This window comes from Ambystoma mexicanum, chromosome 1p (genome assembly GCF_040938575.1).
Source record: "Ambystoma mexicanum isolate Mex_15411 chromosome 1p, UKY_AmexF1_1, whole genome shotgun sequence".
Taxonomy (NCBI): domain Eukaryota; kingdom Metazoa; phylum Chordata; class Amphibia; order Caudata; family Ambystomatidae; genus Ambystoma; species Ambystoma mexicanum.
Window position 1 is genome coordinate 1171991640 of NC_090921.1, and position 20818 is coordinate 1172012457.

The window sequence follows — 20818 nt, forward strand, 5'->3', positions numbered from 1 at the left end:
ACTCATTCATTCTTAAGGGCTATGTCTTTTGGAACTCTGTTCTCTCCGTTTTACCTTTGCTATGGAGTCTACTTTCCCACATATCTATTTTAAGGCATCTGTGTTAAACATTTGCAGCACAAAGCTCCTTATGGGCAGTGTTGCAGGGAACACTTTGGGGTCTCCCTTGAGATTCTTTCTTTATCCTTATTTATTACTGTTCTTAAGGATAGAGGGATACTTTGTATCCCTCCTTAAACTTTATATATCAGCTGCCAAGTGTGATACTGAAAATGCATCGGAGAGACACGGCCTCCGTATCCTTGTCCTTTACTGCTTTTTATCGTGTGCTCTGTCGTGTTTTTCGCGCAGGAGTTCATGTGGGACTCTTGGCGGTGCAGCCCTCTCTTTTGGTTTGGTGTACAGACCCATGGGATACCCACATGGCACCCATGGGTGGGGGTACAAACCTGTACACCTAGTTGTATGTTTTTGGGCACCTGTGTGTGCCCACAGAGCAGGGTATGGGCTGGTGGCAGTCCATGCTGAATTTGACAGGTGCCCCGAGTATCCTCCATTTTGGGATACCCAGGCCCTGCCATTGGAATCAGTTGATTCCTGATAGGAAACAAGATGGCCCCTGTGGCCTCTTACTTTCTATTGCCCGTTACCTTGTTTTCCCAAAGTCCTGGGAAGCCCTGACTCTGTCCCTTCCCCCCGCCTGGCTGTTGGGTGGAAGTTCCATGTTTGGTGTTGTTGTGAAGTCCAGGCCAGACTGACTGCAGCCTTCCCAGTGACTGTATGTTGTGGGTGGGACCTAGGTGAATGGAGTGTGTGACGAATACAATCCTTGTTGTGGATGTCTGGTTTCTGGTGTTTGACACAATGACTGAGACAGCCCTGCCCGAAACTGGTATGAATGCAGTGTGGAGTGTTTAATGGCTGGGTACTTGTCACAATACACAACTTGTGAGTGTCTGGAGAGAAGTGAATGGCCTGAATGCACTATGCACCTGATTGGATGCCTGCCTGCATGAATGCCCTTCTGACCGATTGGTTGCCTGAGTGTGACCCAGCAGAATGAATGGGAGATCAACTAGTATATCTGGGGGCCTCTCACTGCTAGAATTCGTGTTCAGAAGCTGAAGAGAAACTGGAGTTGAAACTGAAGCTTAACCTTGAAGCCCTGCTGGAAGAGAAGTCTTGCTGCTGCTCTACTTCATCAATCTGAAAGCTTTTGTGCCTCCAAGGACTGACCCAGAGACGACCTGGTAAGGCGCCCTCTTCCCGAGCTATGAGGGTCCATTGGGCACCAGCTGATCTTTGCCAAAGCTCCCTGGTAGACAGACCTACGACAGGCTGCCGAACGGAGATCGGGACTGCCGCGGAATCCCAAAGAGAATCACCCGGACTGTTGCCCGTCACCGTCAACGACCGCCGTCGCCAACCGGAGCCGCCGTGCTCCCGTTGCCTAAGAACTTCATTTGATCCAAGGACGCTCTCGCCTGTACCGCCACCCGCCTTATCCCGCTGGAGAAGGCCAGGCCGTCGACCAGCCGAGGAGCATCCGCCGGTCGGTTTCCCGCCACCCAAAGAACACAGATGCCAACGACTCGACGCCCTTGCTGGGCCACAGTTTTTCAAACTCTTTGCAGTCCAGAACTATCGACATCGAGGTGCCCCGCCCGCCTCTTCCTTGCAGGACGTTTACGCTTCCCCGTCGATGAGCACACTAGGAACGAATCTGCCTTTCACCGCCGTAGTTCACCGTGTTCATCACCGTGTTCATCGCCGGACGTTCGACGACCCGTGGCTCCTGCCTTAAAGGGAGTGTACTCAAGAAGGGCCGTCGATTTCCCGACGAGGAACTCTACAACACCAGATACTTTGGGGTTGCTGAACTATTGGCAAGATTCTTGTGAACAATATATGGACAGGGCTTGTGATATATCTTTAATTTACAGGTTGCCCGGGTTGGGGGGGGATCTCCACACAGAATGGTGCCTAGTTGGTAGGGGTCAATATTAATTGTTCTAACCAACTGCTTTCCTCCTATATCTATTGTTGGTTACTTGTATTCCATGATCTGTGTGACATTTGACCAGAGTATAGTTGATGCACTTTAATGAGATCTGATAATTGTGGTACCACTTTAGAACTGTATATATTTGCCATTGCAGATTTTCTGAGTAATGGCAAAGTGAGTTATCGTGATATTGTACATAACCTTGAATATTAATTATATAAAGACTGTGTTTTAACTAATACAGTGTGCGAACATTCCTTTGTGGGGGCTTGGGAACTACACTGTACTTAAGAACCAGCCTGCATCACCGCCTGAGAAGCTAGGCCTTGATTGCTCGTCCATTGCTACCTTAATAGAGAATCTTGGCTGGGGTCCTCTATGCCTCTCCTCTACCATACAGATAGCAGAAGTACAGACCCCCCAATCCAGTCTTTACACCAGGGGGATACCAAGTACCCCCTTCTCTCTGCTCTTGTGAGTTTTTAGTCACATAGACAACCTTCTAGTTATGGCTGGTGGCAGTGCACGCGTTCTACCGACTTTTGTGATATTCTTTACTGCAGACTGTATTCACAGTCCTGGTTGTGCAAAATAGGGTCACTTAAGTACTAACTTGGTGGCTTCTCTCTTTTTTCGCCATTTCTAGCGTGGTTGTTCTTTGTTAGCCCTTCTTCTACCATTCTGGGAGAGGAGGTCTGTGTGTGTGGGTTTTGCCTTTGGCGGGAACCCTTGGGTGTCCCCGCCTAGGCTTCAGTGTGCCTGGGCAGGCAGGAAGTGAGTGAGGAGTTTTTCACTCCCCTGCCCTTTGTCTGCCTGAGTGCCTGAATGGAACCAGCTCCCTGCCCTTTTCTGTAAACTGCTGAGAGAGATTGCAGAGGAGTGTGTGCTGAAACTGAATAACAATGAAAGGCAAGTCGACCACTGGAAACTGAAATAACAGAAGAAAAACGCGACCAGAGATGGCTGCAGACCCTTTGCAACACTGAAGCGGCCAATGCTGCCCTGATCCTGTTTCCACACGGCAGAGGACTCCTCCTTCCCGTTGGCTTGTAGGACCAACCAAGATGAACTACAATCTGTGGTGCTGTGGCGTTCCGGAGCTGCAAACCACGAATACCAGGAGACCTCTGACCCAATCGCAGTGCATCATCTTGCCAAGGCCGAATCCGTCCAAGTCTTTACTGAGCTCCAGGTGAACCTCCAGAGACACAATCCGACTCATCCAAGTCCCCTAACCAGAGTGCAGGACTCCAGAAATCGAAGAAGATTGACCGGGCGAATCATGTACTTTGTTGGTGCTGCAGAAAAAGTGCCAACATCGCAGACTGACCAGAGAAGCTGAAGAAATCCATGCCTGGGGCCCTCCCTTGAGACTACTGCAGAGAAATACTGATCAGAGCCCAGCCTTTCGTCACCAGACCAAGGAATCCAAAGACCGGGTCCAGCGCTGCTATCCAGAGGAGAATCCAGCCACAAACATTTCTTCTAACCAAAGGTACTGTGGGAAGAAGATGTATTGCTTACCTTAATCCAAGAAATCGCTCCAAAGTGTTGGAGCGCATGTAGAAGTGTCCAGGGTGTCCACTCTTACCTCTGACCCAAGCTGCCAGCTTGTGTCCCTTTTGCGAGTGCTTTAACAGGGTCTTCACCCGTTGAGTTATTCTTCTAGTACCCAAACCTACAAAGTATCCACAGGAACTGTTGCTGTTCTGCTACTTCGTGAGACTTTGAGCACTCTCTGAACTGAGAACTTTAAAAGTGCTAACGTGCACTAAAACTGTCCCTAGAACCTCAAGCTCTGCTACTGTTTGACTAAGCAACTTTTTTCCTTCCAAAAAGACTATCTTACGTGATTTTGCTAACTAAATACAATTACCGTATATTTTTGTGTGTGCACGAGTGAGCTTTATTACTTATAATATGGTGGAACGGTCATTAGTGTCAAACTCTGTAAAAATGGTAACCTCAAGCAATAACCAAGTAAGCAGTGGCTGTTGAAAAGTATCTAAAAGAATTTCTATGTCTGTTGGTTTAATTATCTAAGCAGTTAAAGAACATTCCTTGTGTAAATATAACAAATATATATTTTAATATTCATTAATAAGTGTGTTTCTGTGATCCGCTCTACTAACTGGGTTCAGTGTACTTACCTACAGCTCACATCCTCCTCTTATAAGCCTGACTGCTCTGCCACTCTACCAAGGTTCCATGAGTAGCACATACTGATACTAATTTTGGGGGGAGGGAGGGGGTCGACCAACCATTGGGATAGTTTTATGAAGTCTTACCTCAAGTTGACTTTAGGAAAACCTCCCTAACAACGGCCTTCCAGGAGTCAGTTCATAATGCCGTAACTGAACCACAGACACAATATACAGATGCTGTGGAGGGTCGGTGACAGACAGCTTGGATGTACAGTTCCCCGCTCGAAACCCAAAGATTTAGCTGAACCCACAACAAAAACACAGATGAAAAAATCCTGACAGGAGTACAGCACTCTTGTTGCAGTGTGTTCAGAGTGTGTAAAAAAGGAACTGAGGTCATGCAGCATGGTGTGTGATATATGCATAACGGGCGCCATAACTTTAAGCCAAGGAGTGGACTGTCGAAAAGGGTCAGCACCAAGGCACACCTCGCCCCCCTGCCCAGTAGAAATCATCTGGTGCAAGCTTTTGCTGCGTATGAAGTATTTAAAATGAGGCATCTGTAGGAGTATACAATCCAAAGTGTGGAATTTTATTACAGAATAGTTTTGAGGCAGTATTCGTCAGATGTTGTGCAAGTTTAAGTACACCATTTGCTGATGCTGCAAAAGAGTGAAAACATGCAATGATAGAATCTCATGCATGCCACCTGCAAACTCAGCAGAATGTGGGTTTTTCTTTCAATTAGGAATAAACAAAATATTGTAGAGTTGTAACCCTCAGCCCCTACACATAGACATTTTATATAAGCACATTAAAGAGGACAGATACATACACACGAAGAGAGGATAGAAGGAAACAAGCAAAGTGAAGAAGAGGAATTAAATGAAAGAGCAGTGGGTCAAAGAACGGACATTACAGAGAAGGAAGAAGGCATGAGGGAGAGAAGCCAAGACAGAGAATGAGAGGAAGACCATGGAAACAGACACATTAAAAAAGATAATAGAGTCCCTCACAGAATAACAGACTCACAAAAGACAGCACAAGTACAACAGTTCCAATGAGGAAAGGTTAACATTTGAAGTCAAACGGGTTGAGCACTCAGATTAAGAACATTGGACTGGGGTTTAATCAAAGACACCAGTCGCTACAAGCACTAGAGACGTTTTGAGCTCTGAGAAGGGTTTTCAAAATGAGAAGACAACTGGGTGGGACAAATTTGAGTTTCGGAGCAATGAAATGATTTGATATCTCTGTAACAAGGTGGCAGTTCCTAGCAGTTAGGAAAGATGTCTCTTTACTGCACCTTTCCTTCCATTTCTATGGAACCCCACACATTTTGGAGAGGTGAGACTGCTCCATGAGCAGGTCATTTTAAAGCCACTCCGTGTAATTTTAATTGTGCAATTGTGTTTGTTTAATTCACTGACTAGCAGCTGACTGCTAATCTTTTCCGGACGCTGTCTTTACGGGCAGTCCTCTCTCTATTTCATGGAGGAGGTGGGCTCTGCCTCCCCTCCCTCCATATGCCAGCATTTATGTGCCTTGCATTCCATCAGCGCAGCGGATGGGTGCAGCGGGCATGCCGTCAGTGCGGCAAAAGCACGCTTAAGGCAAGCCCGTCTGTGACCGTCCGTGTCGGGATGGAACGGGGGGAGTTGTGCTGCAGAAGCCTTATACTCTCCCTTGCACCATCAGACACAATATGGCCAGCTGGATGGAATAACCACCTAGCACTTACCGTGCCTGAACCCATCAGTATTAAAAAGCCTCTACTACCCACCCTACTTTTACTAAATACTCGGTCACTCCCTGCCCATGCTGGCAAAATATCGGATCTGCTTGTCAGTAGGCAACATGCACTTCTCTGCCTTACAGAAACGTGACTTGTACCAAGTTCAGCACCTGCTTTGGTTCAAGCTATACCCTCCTGATTACTGCATTATCCACCATGGCTACCCACCCCTACAACGGGGTGGTGGGGTGGCAGTTATTTTTCGTTATGAATATGCCATCACTCAGTTACCCTATCCACATAAACTCAACATGGAAGCTTTGTTCTTTAGGTGTGTCATTTCACCCTCTTGTATCAGTCACTTTCTATTATATATCGTCCCCCTGGAGCCATAGGAGACTTTGGGAAATCCCTGATTGACTTACTGGCAGATATGTGTCTGAAATATACCAATCTGGTAGTGTTAGGCGACCTCAACCTCCGATTTAATCTCCCTAGATTGAGCTGAGCTCCTTCTATGACAGTTTGTCTGACCTAGACTTACACCAACTGCTCCAAGGTCCTACCCATATTCATGGGAATACTCTTGACCTGGTCTTTTTGAAAGACTCACTGCTATGCTCTGGAACTATCGAACCAGTGGTATGGTCTGACCACCACTTAGTTACCCGTGTATTTATGTCCACAACCCCCCATTAAGCCTTTACCTCCGAAAACTCTTTTACGTTCATGGCGAACGGTTGATGCCAAAGCACTCAGCGCTCTAATAATCATGCCCCTCTAAGCAACCATCGCTGAAGTCACTCTCTCAATCATTTTTAGATGCTGCTAACATCCTTGCTCCTCTGAACCTGGTACAGGGTCGGAGGTTACCCTACCAACCCTGGTTTTCAGAGCAACTTAAAACTGCCCGCCTGAAGTTAAGGCAGGCGGAATGTAAATGGTGCAGAAACTATGACCCCCATCTCAGAGAACTGTATAAGTTTTCCCTCTCAACCTACCTGGTTGATATTAAAACTGCCAAAGTCACTTTTTCTCTCAAGATCGAAACAGCACTGTCAGCCTAAAACTCTTTTTTCCTTCGTGAAGTCACTAGCCTCCTCTGAAACACTTATATCTAGAGTCAAACCATCTCAAAAACTGTGCGATGATCTCTCTTCTTTCTTTATCAACAAGATAGAAGTCATTCGCACTAATATTGCAATATCACTGGCCATACCGATTTCGAACCCTGCTAAGCAGCCGCCCACTCCCCCTGCTGAATCTTCCAACATCCGGTCGTCTTTCCCTCTCTTTACAGAGGTGGAAGTCCTAGCCGCCATTTTTAGAATTCAATCATCGTCCCCTGAAGACGCTATTTCCATTGAACTTATCAAGAAGATTGCCCCCCGATCCCTGATTGAACTTACATCGGCAATAAATAATTCTTCTCAATCAGGATTTGTCCCTTTAGAGCTGAAATCACAGAGCATTGTCCCCCTTCTCAAGAACCCCACACCCAATCCCACGATTCCTGCTAATTTTTGCCCTATCTCCTTGCTTCCTTTTCTTTCTAAACTATTAGAGTAATTAATCACCCCTCGACTGTCCTCTTTTTTGGAATCCTCTAAGGTCTTTCATTCTGCGCAGGCAGGGTTCAGGCCAGGCAGAGGCACTGAAAGTGTGCTTGTATCTGTGCAAGATGATATATATGGGATACATTGCTCACCGTAATCGTATTTCTGATGCTTGTATCTGCTTAGATTCACATGCTGTGCATAGGCCAACATCTAGTGGAAGCTGCAGAGTATTACAGTTTGTTTTTCGAAACTCAAAAATGGGCGTCGATACAGGGCGTGCCAGTAATACTATCCCTAGTGTGACGTCCCCTATACCCATGATCCCTCACGCGTCTAGGACCCTCAGATTGTGTTTTTTTCTGACATGAGGCAGCATGAGGAGTAGCGTGAGTACAGATAGTCCAAGCAGATAGAAGGTAGAAAGGTATGACTACAAGCATCCATGCGCCTTCTCTCAGAGGGGAGGAAGGGAGGGTCGCATGTGAATCTAAGCAGATACAAGCATCAGAAATACGATTACGGTGAGTAATGTATCCCTTCTGAGGCTTGTGGAATCTGCTTAGATCACATGCTGTGCATAGATTAGCGAGCAGTACCTGAAGAAGGAGGTGGGATGTGAGAAGGCTCATGAGCAAATAAATGTCTTAGAACTGCTTGTCCCACTTGTGTATCTTTCTTGGAATGAGTGTCAATGCAGTAGTGCTGAGTAAAAGTGTGAATAGAGCTCCAAGTAGCTGCTTTGCAAATGGAGTCAAGGGGTACATTTGCAATAAAAGCCAGGGTGGCCCCAATGCCTCTTGTGGAGTGGGCCCTAGGCATGAAAGGCAGAGTCTTTTCAGAAAGAGAGTAACACAGTTGGATACAGTTAACAATCCACTTTGAGATGGCACCTTTAGAGACGCGATACCCCTCTCTGCCTGTGGCTACGGAGACAAACAGCTGATCTGTTTTCCTTACCGGTCTGGTCTTGTTTAAATAGTAGAGGACCGCCCTACGCACATCTAGTGTGTGTAGTTTCACCTCAGCCGAGCTTTTGGGGACTTGGAAGAAAGCCGGAAGCTCGATGGACTGGTTTACATGGAATTTAGAAATAAACTTAGGTGAGAACCTAGGGTGTGTACGTAAAACCAGTTTATCTTTATGGACAGTAAAGAAGGGATCTTACACTGAGAGCCTGAATTCAAATGAGCCTTCTTATAGAGGTAATAGCTACTAAGAAGGCAGTTTTATAAGTCAGGTGTTTGAGACTGCTCTTATGCATGGTCTCGAATGGGGGGGCCCGTGAGCTTAGATAGCACCACATTAAGGTCCCATCCTGGAGGTGGGTTAGAAATAGGAGGGTGAAGTCTCTTTACTCCTTCCATGAAGGCCTTAACTACTGGTACTTTCCACCACGACACCTTGTTATGGGAAGTGGTGTATGCTGACAGGGCTGCCAGGTGTACCTTCAGTGAGTTAAAAACCAGTCCCGCATCCAGCAGGTGGAGCATGTAAGTAACAATAGTGGAAGGAGTGCAATCAACTGGGTTGACTTGCTTACTCTGGCACCAGATTACGAATCTCTTCCATTTGTCAAAGTAGCAGTGCCTCGTGTTGGGCTTCCTAGCCTCTTTTAGGATGTCCATACACCTCTGTGGTAAATTGAGATGTCCAAACTCTATGACCTCAGGAGCCATGCTGCCAGGTTCATTGAGTTGGGTTGAGGGTGCACTGTTTGACCTTGGTGCTGGCACAATAGGTTGTACCAGCTCGGAGGTCTGATGGGTTTGCACACCGCCAGTCTTCGTAAGTGTGGGAACCACGGTTGTCTCGCCCACATGGGAGCAACTAGGACGAGCGTCATCGATTCTCTGTTCATCTTGTTGACCACCTTCCTGATTAGAGGAGTTGGTGGAAAAGCGTACGCAAACATCCCTGACCAGTTCATCCACAGGGCGTTCCCCTGCGAGTCTGGTTGGGGGAACCTGGATGCGAATCCTGGGCATTGTCTGTTTTCGCCTGTGGTGAATAGGTCTATAGTGGGGAAACCCCACTGAGAGAAGATATCTTCTACGACTTCTCTGTGTAGAGACCACTCGTGTTCCTCTGGGAGGGGGTCTCTGCTCAGAGCATCCGCTAGGGAATTGAGATCCCCTGGAACATGTTGCGATGACAGGAAGATGTTCCGTCCGAGTGCCCATATTCAGATTTTCTGGGCAAGCTTGGACAGATTTGGTGAGCGAGTCCCTCCTTGTTTGTTCAGGTAGAACATGGCTGTAGTGCTGTCCGTCCGGATTTGCACTGACAGGTTTAAGAGGTAGGGTTTGAAAGCTTGAAGCGCTCTGAATACTGCCAGAAGCTCTAGCAGGTTGATGTCATTCTTGGCCACTGCGTGAGACCAGAGACCCTGAGCTGTGTGGTGGAGATGGTGAGCTCCCCACCCCGTCAGGCATGCATCGGTTGTGACTACCGCCTGTATCTCGGGATCGTAAAAGGGTTTCCCCTTGGACAGATTCTCTCTTGTCCACCAGTGAAGGCTTTGTACCAGTGTTGGCGAAACGATCACTAGATCGTCCCACTGACCACTTGCCTGAGACCACTGTTTCACCAACCATTCCTGCATGGGACGCATGCGCAGGCGCGTGTGGGGGACCAGGTAAATACATGACGCCATCATGCCCAGCAAGCGCATTGCTTTGCATACTGTTATCTGGCGACCGGACTGGTATTGCGGAATTTGCAGCAGTATATTCCGAATTCTTTCCTCTGAAGGAAAGGTCAACCCCTCTTGAGTGTCTAGGATAGCTCCAAAGAATTGTTTGGATGTGCTTGGCACTAGACTTGACTTTTTCTCGTTTATTGAGAAGCCCAATTCGAAGAGGAGGTCGATAGTCCTTTGAATGTTTGTTCTGCAAATTACTGGGGTTTCCCCCGTGATGAGCCAGTCGTCCAGGTAAGGGTACACCGGGATTGCCTCCCTGCGTAGGTGTGCTGCCGCCACCGCCAGTACCTTGGTGAATACCCTTGGGGCCGAAGCTATCCCGAAGGGCAGTACCTTGAACTGGTAGTGCCGACTGTCCACCTTGAAGCGCGAGTATTTTCTGTGCGCTGGGAACATGGAAATATGAAAATAGGCATCTTTCATGTCCAATGTTGCCATGTAATCCCCCTTTTTTAGGAGGGGGATTACCTCTTGGAGAGTTGTCATGCGAAACCTTTGGGGCTTGACAAACTTGTTGGCAGGCCGTAAGTCCAATACTGGGCGCATTGTCAAATCCTTTTTTGGCACAAGGAAGTAAGTAGAATAAATACCCTTGTTTACCTGGTGTCCCGGGACGAGTTCTATCGCATCCTTTGCTAGCAGATTGACAATCTCTTCTAGGAGGATCTTCTGGTGTTCCAAAGAATGTATTTTTTGTCGTGGAGGATGGTCTCGGGACGCTCTAGTAGTTCTATACAGTACCCCGCGGATACTGTTGACAGCACCCATCTGTCTGATGTGATCCCTTCCCAAGCTTGGGTGAAGTTGGAAATGCGTCCCCCTACTGGGGTTGCGTGAGAAGGGACCCTGAACGGAGCGTCACTATTTCGGTGGAGGCGTGCTACCTCCTTTATTGGGGCTGCCTCTACCTCTACCACGTCCTCTCTTATTACCCCTGCCGTAACCGTGGGTAGACTGCTGGTTATTATTGTTCCACTGTGTACCCTGCCCCTGGGAATAGTAAGAACCTTTCTGTGAATTTTGGCCGCGTGGGCGATGAAAATTGCCATTCCCTCTCTGATTCGGGGGTTTAGCGGTTAGCTGGCCTAGGGATTTGAGTGTTTCATAATCGTCCTTAGCATTCTTTAGGGCGTCCTCGACCGCCTTACCAAACAACAGATCCGGCTCCACCGGTTTGTCCAATAATGACGCTTGTGTTTCAGCCTTGAAACCAGACTGGCGTAGCCAAGCGTCTCTCTTAATAACAGTTCCTTCTGCTATTAATCTGCCGGCGTTATCCGCGGCATCAAAGGTTGCCTTTAAAAAGCAACCGGACACGGCTCTTCCCTCCGCTGAAACTCGTGCCAATTGGCGCTTTAAGGGTTCTGGTGCGGAGTCTATGAGTGCTGCAACCTCTTCCCACTGATGGCAGTTGTAGCTGGCCAACAGGGTGGTGGAGTTGCCAATCCTTGCCTGGTAGGCTGAAGTGGAGGCCACTTTCCTGCCTAACCCGTACAGTTTTTTGCTCTCGTTGGCGGGAGGAGCCTCGGACGATAAGGGTGTTCCAGCCCTCTTGCGGGTGTTAGTAACAACCAGGGAGTCCGGCTTCAGATGCCCTCTTATATATAGTGGGTCTGATTGGGCCGCCTTGAAAAGTTTTTCAATCCTAGGGTTCACTGCTCTGGTGAGGTTAGGATTGAGGAGAGACGGGTCAGTCTACCCTGTAGGGGTCTTCCTCCTCCTCATCTTGATCCTCATCATCCCCATAGTAGCCTGTCCCAGTTTGTTCCTCCACCATGCCCAAATCTGGATCCTCAGCAAAGGATGTCTCTCCCTGGTAATGAGAGTAGGGCTGGACGTAGAAGGGGTCTGAAGACCCTGTTGGTGTCTCAAAGTGGGACCTTGTACTTGGAGGTATAGGATCCTTAGAGCCAGAGGGTGCTGACCCGTCGGGAGTATAAGCAAGAAAGTGCTCTGGGTTTTTTGTATAAAAATCTGCCAAAGATGGCATTCTTGACATTACCCTATCTATGTCAACACTGGTCCATTCTCTGGAACTGGGAATGACCCTTTCTGGGAGTTTTTCAAATTGATCCTGACTAGACTTGGTAGCCTGTGCAGGGGCTTTGGTGTTATCAGAAGACCTGGACTTGTCTTTCTGTTTTTGAGGAGTGGAGTGTTCTACAGACTTGGAGGTGGGTAGAGACTGCTTCCTTTGCTGTTTCCCTCCCTCCGCGTGACTGGAGGAGTGTTTCCCGTGTGTTTTAGGGCCCTCTGAGCTTTTCGACGCCTGGCGTCGAGGTTCGGGGGTCTTGACCCTATCCTTCGAGCGTGGAGGTAGGGGTTCGGGATGTGTAGTAATTCGGTCTGCGGGCGCCGACTCTTGGAGTGCAGCCTGAGGGTGGAAGTCGGCTTAGTCTTCCGACGATCGAGCTTCCGTGACCTTAGGGAGCGAGGCACTCTTGGCAATAGTGGATGTTTGCCTGGCGTCGTGCGGCGATCTAGACCGAGAGCGCCCAGAGGACGCCGATTCGGACCGGTCTCTACGTGCCTCATTCCGAGAACTCGACGTGTGCAGTCGACGGTCGAAATCCTCTCCGATCCGGCGTCGAGTGTAGAAATTCGGTATCTCGACGTTAGGGTGGAGAAAGGGGTAAAATTATCAATATTTTGCAAAATTATGGCTTAGGCCAGGGAACTCTGCGAAATGCTTCCAACCAGTATGGCGGAAAAAAACAATCTGAGGGTCCTAGACGCGTGAGGGATCATGGGTACAGGGGACGTCACACTAGGGATAGTATTACTGGCATGCCCTGTGTGGACGTCCATTTTCGAGTTTCGAAAAACAAACTGTAATACTCTGCAGCTTCCATTAGATGTTGGCCTATGCACAGCATGTGATCTAAGCAGATTCCACAAGCCTCAGAAATATATATACAGAATTTGGCGGCCGGGCTGGCTTCGGGCACTCCGTATAGAGGTCATATCAGTCCAACGCTGCGATCACTCCATTGGCTACCAGTTGCCCATTGCGTTTCCTTCAAGGCCTTGTGTATTGTCCATCGGGCTATCCATGGTCAAGGAGCAGAGTTCTTACAGGCCACATTTTCCCGCTACTTTCCAGAGTGCAATTTACGCTCCTCCAAAGCGGACCTCCTTGTTGTCCCAAGATATCATTGCACTAGAATTGGCGACAGGGCTTTCTCCGTTGCCGCAGCAAATCTGTAGAATGATCTCCCTCTCAGCACGAGGAAAACCACTAACCACCTTGCTTTCAGAAAAGGGCTTAAGACCATCCTGTTTAAGCTCTTGTTTATGGCCTCTCTTAGTTGCTCAGTTTCCCTCCTCAGCACCATGCCGCCTTCGGGCGACCGTGCACTATACAAATGAAGATAACATAACATTTTGCTTTTATTTTTTATTCTGACCTACTCTTTTTGTTGGTACAGTGAAGCCAACCGCTTCAATACACTGGCGTTTGCTCATCTGTTATGCGGAAACTGACATGTTCTTCAGTCTGTAAGTACTGGAAAACATTGTTTCTCTTAGTCTTGTTACTTTGTTTCCACTTTTGGACATTAGTTATAACTTTGGTAACTTTTTATCATTGTACAATGCATCTTACATTGCAGTACAATGGGGAACACTTTTTGTTTTGCTCTAAACTAACTCTCGGAGGATGTCTTATTTACCTGTAACTGTATTTCTCCAGCATTGGTATCTTTTATATATTCACATGCTTGAATATTCCCTGTGGTCAGACTGGGAATCCTCGGTGATATTAATTATTTAAAAATACATATACATATTTTTAAATATACATACACTGCCAACTAGCAGCTCATGTACATAGCCCATTATAGTCTATGAGCCATTCTATTGTGTAGTCCCTCCAACTCATTTTGGTCCTTTATGGCCCCAACCAATGAGGTGGCAGGGCTTAAACTCTGCCCCCGGCAGCCATCTTCAGATTTTTCACCGCAGTCTAACAGACACAGGCAATCCTCAAGCTCTCTGAGCTTTTCAAATCTTATCTACTTTGTGTGGAATATATTGCTTTCAAATATATTCTGCCTTGTTCCCCTACTTAGGGGCTTTAGTCTCAGTGAAACCTTGAGACAGATAACTGTTGTTTTCACTACAAAATCGTTGTGTGAAATTTCTCTTCAGAAATGGCTGCACCTCAGGCTGTCAAGAAGCCTTCCCTGTTCAGGGACAGCACGAGGTGGAAGAAGAAACTGGTGTACATGAAAGACCCACACGAACATTGCATTTATTGTCTGTACCCGCATGACATCCAGAAATGCGATATTTGTAAAACATTTTCCATCAAAACCCTTCAGGACAGGCATAGACGACTCCTTTTACACCTGGAAGCCAGGGATCAATCTTTGGGTGAAAAGTCTGTCAGGACAGCTCCTGCCCAATCCAGCATTCCATCTGAGAGGCAAACTTCAAAGAGAAGGTCCTCTTCATGGAAAGGAGTTCCTCTCCCTTAGCTAAAAGCAAGAGGAAGCTAGAGTTGATACCCTTTCTGCCTCAATTGGACTCATCAAGCCAGAAGAAGAGGTCCCGTCCATCAGCAAAATCTACCTCCACAGATAAGGAGGAGTTTGCAAAAAACCAGAGGCGGGGGTGGAGGGTATGCAGTCGTTGACGGGGAATCCGTCCACGAGCGAAGGGAAAGGTAAAGGCCAGTCATCGGCCATACCATCGACGAAGGCATCATCGACGACGATCATGCATAAAACATCGTCGACAGCAAGATCGTCATCAGATTTATCGACCACGAAGCACTCGTCCACGAAGAAAACGTACCATTCGTCCACGAGGCATTCATCCACGATGCACTCATTCACGGAACACTCGTCGGCAGCCAAACCACCTCCGTCGACGAAGCATTCGTCGACGGGATCCAGACCACAGTCATCGGCGAAGCCCTCGTCGACGGACAAACCACATTCATCGACGGGATCCAAAGCACATCCGTCGACGGAAGCACCATCCACGGGACATTCGTCAGCGAAGATAGCATCGCCCACAACACCGTCGGCTAGACCGCAAGTTCCTGCAACTACAGAGGAATTGGAGTCCGAGGCACCTTCTGCGCATGATACACCTGTCATTGAAGACAATCTACTTGAGGATACTAAAGCTGAACCACTGGTACAGCAAGTTTTGCCTCTAGGGGACATGGCAGAACTCCCTGATGTAATTCTCCAGGAAGAATGTTCAGATGCAGAAGTGGTGGAAGAGAGACCTGGCCTCTTTCCAAAACAACACAGTCCTCCTTGGCTGCCGTCCATGGAAGAGGCCGAATATCCTCATGACCCGATACTTAATGTTATCTGTACAGAGGATTGTAGAGGAATTCTACAGACATCAAAGGGAGACGGATATCCCGACTGGTCCCATGGAGTCGGAAAACCTTCGGAGAGACTCGTCTCCAATTCCAGGCACATCAGGAAGTTCACCTCACAGGGGTAGACCTAAAAAGTGGACGAGATCACCAAAACCTGCCCGAAGACCTAGGAGCAGCACTCACAGTTGGTTGGGGCCATAAAGGACCAAAATGAGGTGAAGGGACTGCACAATAGAATGGCTCATAGACTATAATGGGCTATGTACATGCACTGCTAGTTGGCAGTGTATGTATATTTTAAATATTAAAAAATAAAAAATGATAATATCACAGAGGATTCCCAGTCTGATGACGGGGAATATTCAAGCATCTGAATCTATGAAAGATCCAATGCTGGAGAAGTTTGGTTACTCTAGGTGTGCTTAAAGGACAAGCTGGTGGCAGCAGTTACTTTCGGCTATTTTTTGTTTTATTTTGTTTTGTTTTAGCCTTACTGCGTTTGGCTACCAACAGTGGCTAGTGTCCAAACATGGCCGTGCCACATGGCTTTTCGCTTGTCCTTTGGCCATCTTGTCTTTAACCCTTCTTCCTGTGCTGTGAGGCCAGGAAAATCCTTTATTGGACTTCCAGTGCGCGGGAAAGCAGAGGCTTTTGGCGGGCTACTGCAGGGCCATGGATGTTTGCTGCCAGGTAGTGGGATCAGACAGACCCAACCCACTAACTGGTTTTGGTGTCTGTGTGGTATCCATGAGTTGTGACACCAGTGTTCTTGATTGGACCACAGGTGGGGTGTGTGTGGGCCAGATGTCAAAGGCTAGTGGGAGTTTCAGCTCTTACCTGGCTTTTTGGATAAGAACAGGACCTCTGCACCCCCTGTAGCGAGATCCTGGAAGAAACCGAAGGAGTCAAGAATCCCGTCCAGCTGCAAGACCCGTGAGAAGAAGGCCTGGTGACCAACTTCTGCTGCTGTCCTGGTAGAGCCCTGTCTTGTGGAATATCTCCAGCAGTCCTGCGAAAAAGTCTCAACTCTTGGAGTAGAAGGAACAGCTATTCTAGACATCAGATCGGAGTCCTACGAAAAAGAGCCTTTGGAAGTGCCCCTGGACGGCCCAGTGGCTGACCAGCTCAGAGTTTGGGCTACCGTGCTGAAGACGTCACAATTCCAAGTTGAGACCTGGAACTTGGGGGATCCTCGGCATGTGCAATAAGGCTCAACTCTGTGAAATGTCGTGGTCTAGCAGCCAGGGGAACTGAAATAGGAGGCAAAGTCTAACCACCACAAATGAATCCTCTTGCATCGCTGTGCATCAGTGGCCGTCGTCCGAAACTGCTTACCTACATCCAGGTCTGTCCTGAGAGGGCCCCTGCATCGAGTTTTGCTGCATTCTCCACCTTGAAGACCTTGCACCAGCATTTGAAGCTGACCGGAGAAGTACACGTACCTGTGGTCCCTGGGCATCAAGGGCTGAAGCCAATGGCGGGAAAAGCGGCCTCGGACCCTCTTCAGCAGACAAATTAGAGCACAGGTGAGTTGTAGTAACACTTACCTGAACCCCTAACTACCTCTTAAAAATTTTGATAACCTTCATAAACGAATAGTTTGGCTTTGCCATTACTTGTTTGCACAATCACTCTGAATGTTGCAGACACTTTTGTTAGTTAGAACAACTTGTCCTCTACCTCTTGGCACTGTTCATTGGACCCCAGAAACGCTACCTTCATTTTTCCAGCCTCACAAAACTACATGGAACTTTAATGAACTTTTGAGCACAAGGCCCCATACATCTTAGGGACGGATTTCTGAATCTAGTATTGTATCTCTGTCGACCTGTAGTGCTTATACTAATACTCGCCTTCCTTTACAGGGGGTTTTATATGTGTTCTGTCCTACTCCAGTCATTTCATATATGTATCTATTATTAGTGTTGTGTGATATTACCTGTTAGTAGTCATTTTTCACAGTGTTATATGGCCATAAATAAATAAGTAAAAGTGTAATCCCCCGACTTTGCACTGTGTTCTCATTGGGGATCCCTTGCAGGATCACCACCTTTTGAGACTAGACTAGACCACTTGTCCACCTACCCTGAACTGGCTTGGCTACAGCTCCCAGAGATGTCCCTGTCACAATACAGGGTTTGCCTTCTATACATCTGTCCACCATGCCAGAGTATAGAACATCAGTCCCAACACAGGCAGACCACAGCAGCACTGCAAAGGGAAATACTTCAACACAGAAAGTCTCTTTGTGGATTGTGATGGATGCATGCAGGGACTGAACTAATTTCAGAGCAATTACAAATGAGAAGAGCCTAGTTGTTCACGACAAATAAAATGCATTTCCACTCATTCCATTCCCACCTACAAAGAGAATAAAGCTCACAATTCTACAAGGCCAAGTAGTTTAAAATTCCTAATCATAAATGCTCGTCAAAAAGCTTCATTATTACTAAGCAGCAGCATTCTTGCAAATAACTTTAGGAAGGTGATGAGCGTCACACATAAGCGCAGACCAGAAGTTGCCTCTTGTGTGAGCAATGGCGTCCAATTGATTTTGCTGTGACATCCACTTTCTAAACACATACACTTCTTTTACAATGAGGGATCAGCATCTGTCACAGCTGATGCACAGAAAAGTACCTTAGAAGTAGTGTTCCAAATAAGCTTTTGAAGTGGAAGTATTTAACTCCCTATTTTTTTTAAAGGTGGCAGTAAAATGTTTTTTTTTGTTTGAAAATCTAACTGCCATTCCAAAGGGGAGTAGGTTTTAAGCGAGTAAAAATATGTTTTAACTCTAAAACAGACAATATTCTTTGCACCTAGTTATTCGACCACATTAAAAGATACAGGTTTACAATTTCAGATAAGGCAATAATAATAATAGTTGAGCACCTCCCTGTGGCACAACATGTATTAGTGATATAAACATATCCACTGAGCTGTATGGTTAACTAAGGAGTACAGGCTCCTATGTGTCTGGTTCCTAATATTTAGGCAATAAAAGAGGTTGACACTCCCATTATCTGTAGGCCAAGAGTTTAATTTCACATTCTGTCACTGCCTTTTAGTGTTTAGTGACACTTCATCTCCTTTCACTTTCTAGCTATACGTGAAAACAATGCAGTGCTCAAATCTTTTGCTGCGTTTAAAAATGACAATGATTGTGTCCATCTTGTCAATTTCAATTAGAAGTCCTAATTTTGTGTTATTTGCAGTTGCTACAGGCCAAATGCAAGCCAGTTACATGCAAAGATACTGGTAGGTCCTCATGTCAACCATCCATGATGTAGAGCAGACCAATTGGGCATGGACATACAATTCTGGAACCAACAGGAGCTTGCGTAGCTAAAGACTATGAACATCTTATGCTGTAAAATTAAGATGGACCCACGATTTAATCAGCAAATTGATGTAAAGGACAAAGAATGCGCAAGATAGCAGCACCAGAATGGTTCAGTGTGTGTATCGGCTAGCAGAAAGTGATAGAAAACACAGGGGTCAGCAGATCATATGGGAAAGTTGCTTTTCACTGTTCATCTTAAAGTCCCAATGGCTGCCTTGTGTCGTCAGACTTGTTTATGTTGGACCCTTACCTGCACCACTGGTTTGGGAAGATAACGACTCCTCGCTCTTTGCTGACCGCAGAGTAACAGTCTCTGCTCTTCCCCCTAAAAAAGAAAAAGAAAAAAAGAATAGAATATTTTGGTGCCGTTTGTTTGACCTGATTCAGCAGTGGAAAACTAGCATCACAAATTAATAAAGCACAGGCTTTGCTGCACTGCAGGAAATAATTAAGTCTCTCTTGCCCCTTCACCCCATTCAACTCCATTTTGGGTTCTGCTACTAAAAGCCCACTTCTGAGGTCCTTGGAACATTTATTTTCTAGTGTGTGCAGGGGACGGGAGTTATCTGTACTAACCAAACAGGTTTACACCATCTGTTCCCTTTCTAACATATTGTGCACAATATTTTTATGGAGAGTTCCAAATAACACCACACGTAGCACTTCACTCTCCACAACATAACACCCAAGTTTCCAGAGCAATGTTTCTCTATTTGCAGTACTGAACAAAGTGAGGAAATGACAAATATAGCAACAGTGGATAAAAGAAGGTTCAAGAAAGAGGATCCAATGAGATCAGGCGATTTAGGGGGTAAAAGTGATAAGAGTAGGAAAGCAGGACAGTGAAGAAGGCAAATGGCCACGCTAATGGTGCTGTATGGCACAAATGAAATGTAGTTGAGCGAGTTGAAAAAGTTCGAAGAGTATCTCTGTGTTCAGCTCCCACTCGTAGCTGACCACTGCTCGCCGGCTGAGAGAGTCTGCTGTTACATTCAGCTGGCCCAGAATGTGTACCATCAACAGCCAAAAACCATGCTGCTACCCTTTAGTAATTAGTGCAAAGTGTTAATGCTAGTACTTTTTGCTCATGTGTGGACCTTAGAATCTAGGTGCTGTTACTAATCTGTTACCCTTTAGTAATTAGTGCAAAGTGTTACTATTAGTACATGAGTGCCGGCAAAAAATGCTAACTCATTCTATTAATAATGCTGAGATTGTATGAAAATGCCTTCTGCTGATAGCCACACTACCCTATTACACCTTTACCTAGCTCCCAATCTACAAGAATGTCACCTCAACTATTACTACTTTTAAGCCTCTATAACACCGCATACGGCTCCACCCCACTTAACTAAGTGGACAGCACAACTATTGTCCAATATCCAAATATGGATCACCAACAGCATCCCAACACACCAATCATTAAGTTAACAATGACATCTAACCTACCAACTTCAACAGACATCCCACCAACCACGTTCTTAAAACCTTGTGTTGGCATGACACCCTATGTCCACTTTACTCACCCTTTATCCAACACCAACTATAAATACTGCAATATTGTTCCTCATCAAAAAACCTTTCACAAGGCTCACCCCTGCGAAGATATTAGCAGGTCCAACTACCCAACATCGTACTGTCCACCTATAAACAAGATTACTAAACCCTGCAACACACCACTAAGAAACTGGAGATTAGGATCTAGAACTCAACTGCACCTATCTCCCAAAATCCATGACATCAACAAAATAGACCACGCTCACAAGGCAACCTTAGATATACCAACATCTAAAATGTTAAACAAAAGTAATAGATCTACCCAACCTAACAACAACATCCCTAATGTAATCAAAGTAGGACTCAAATACCAGGTCCCTCCAAGCCCATGCCCTGGACATATTTGACATTCTGATCGATAATGATCTAGATATCATTGCCTAAACTGAAACTTGGTTGAAACCTACATCTGGCCCGGCCTTAGCACTATCCT

General features: G+C 46.5%; 1 protein-coding gene across 3 annotated transcripts in view; it reads right to left on the reverse strand.

Annotated features, from left to right (window-relative positions):
- Positions 1-20818, reverse strand: part of ARHGAP33 (Rho GTPase activating protein 33) — a 1138731-nt gene that overhangs the window by 72469 nt on the left and 1045444 nt on the right. For all 3 annotated transcript variants that reach the window (XM_069604876.1, XM_069604877.1, XM_069604878.1), the window contains one exon: positions 19079-19153. In XM_069604876.1, coding sequence (XP_069460977.1) covers positions 19079-19153 — 75 coding nt within the window. The remainder of the gene's footprint in view (positions 1-19078; positions 19154-20818) is intronic.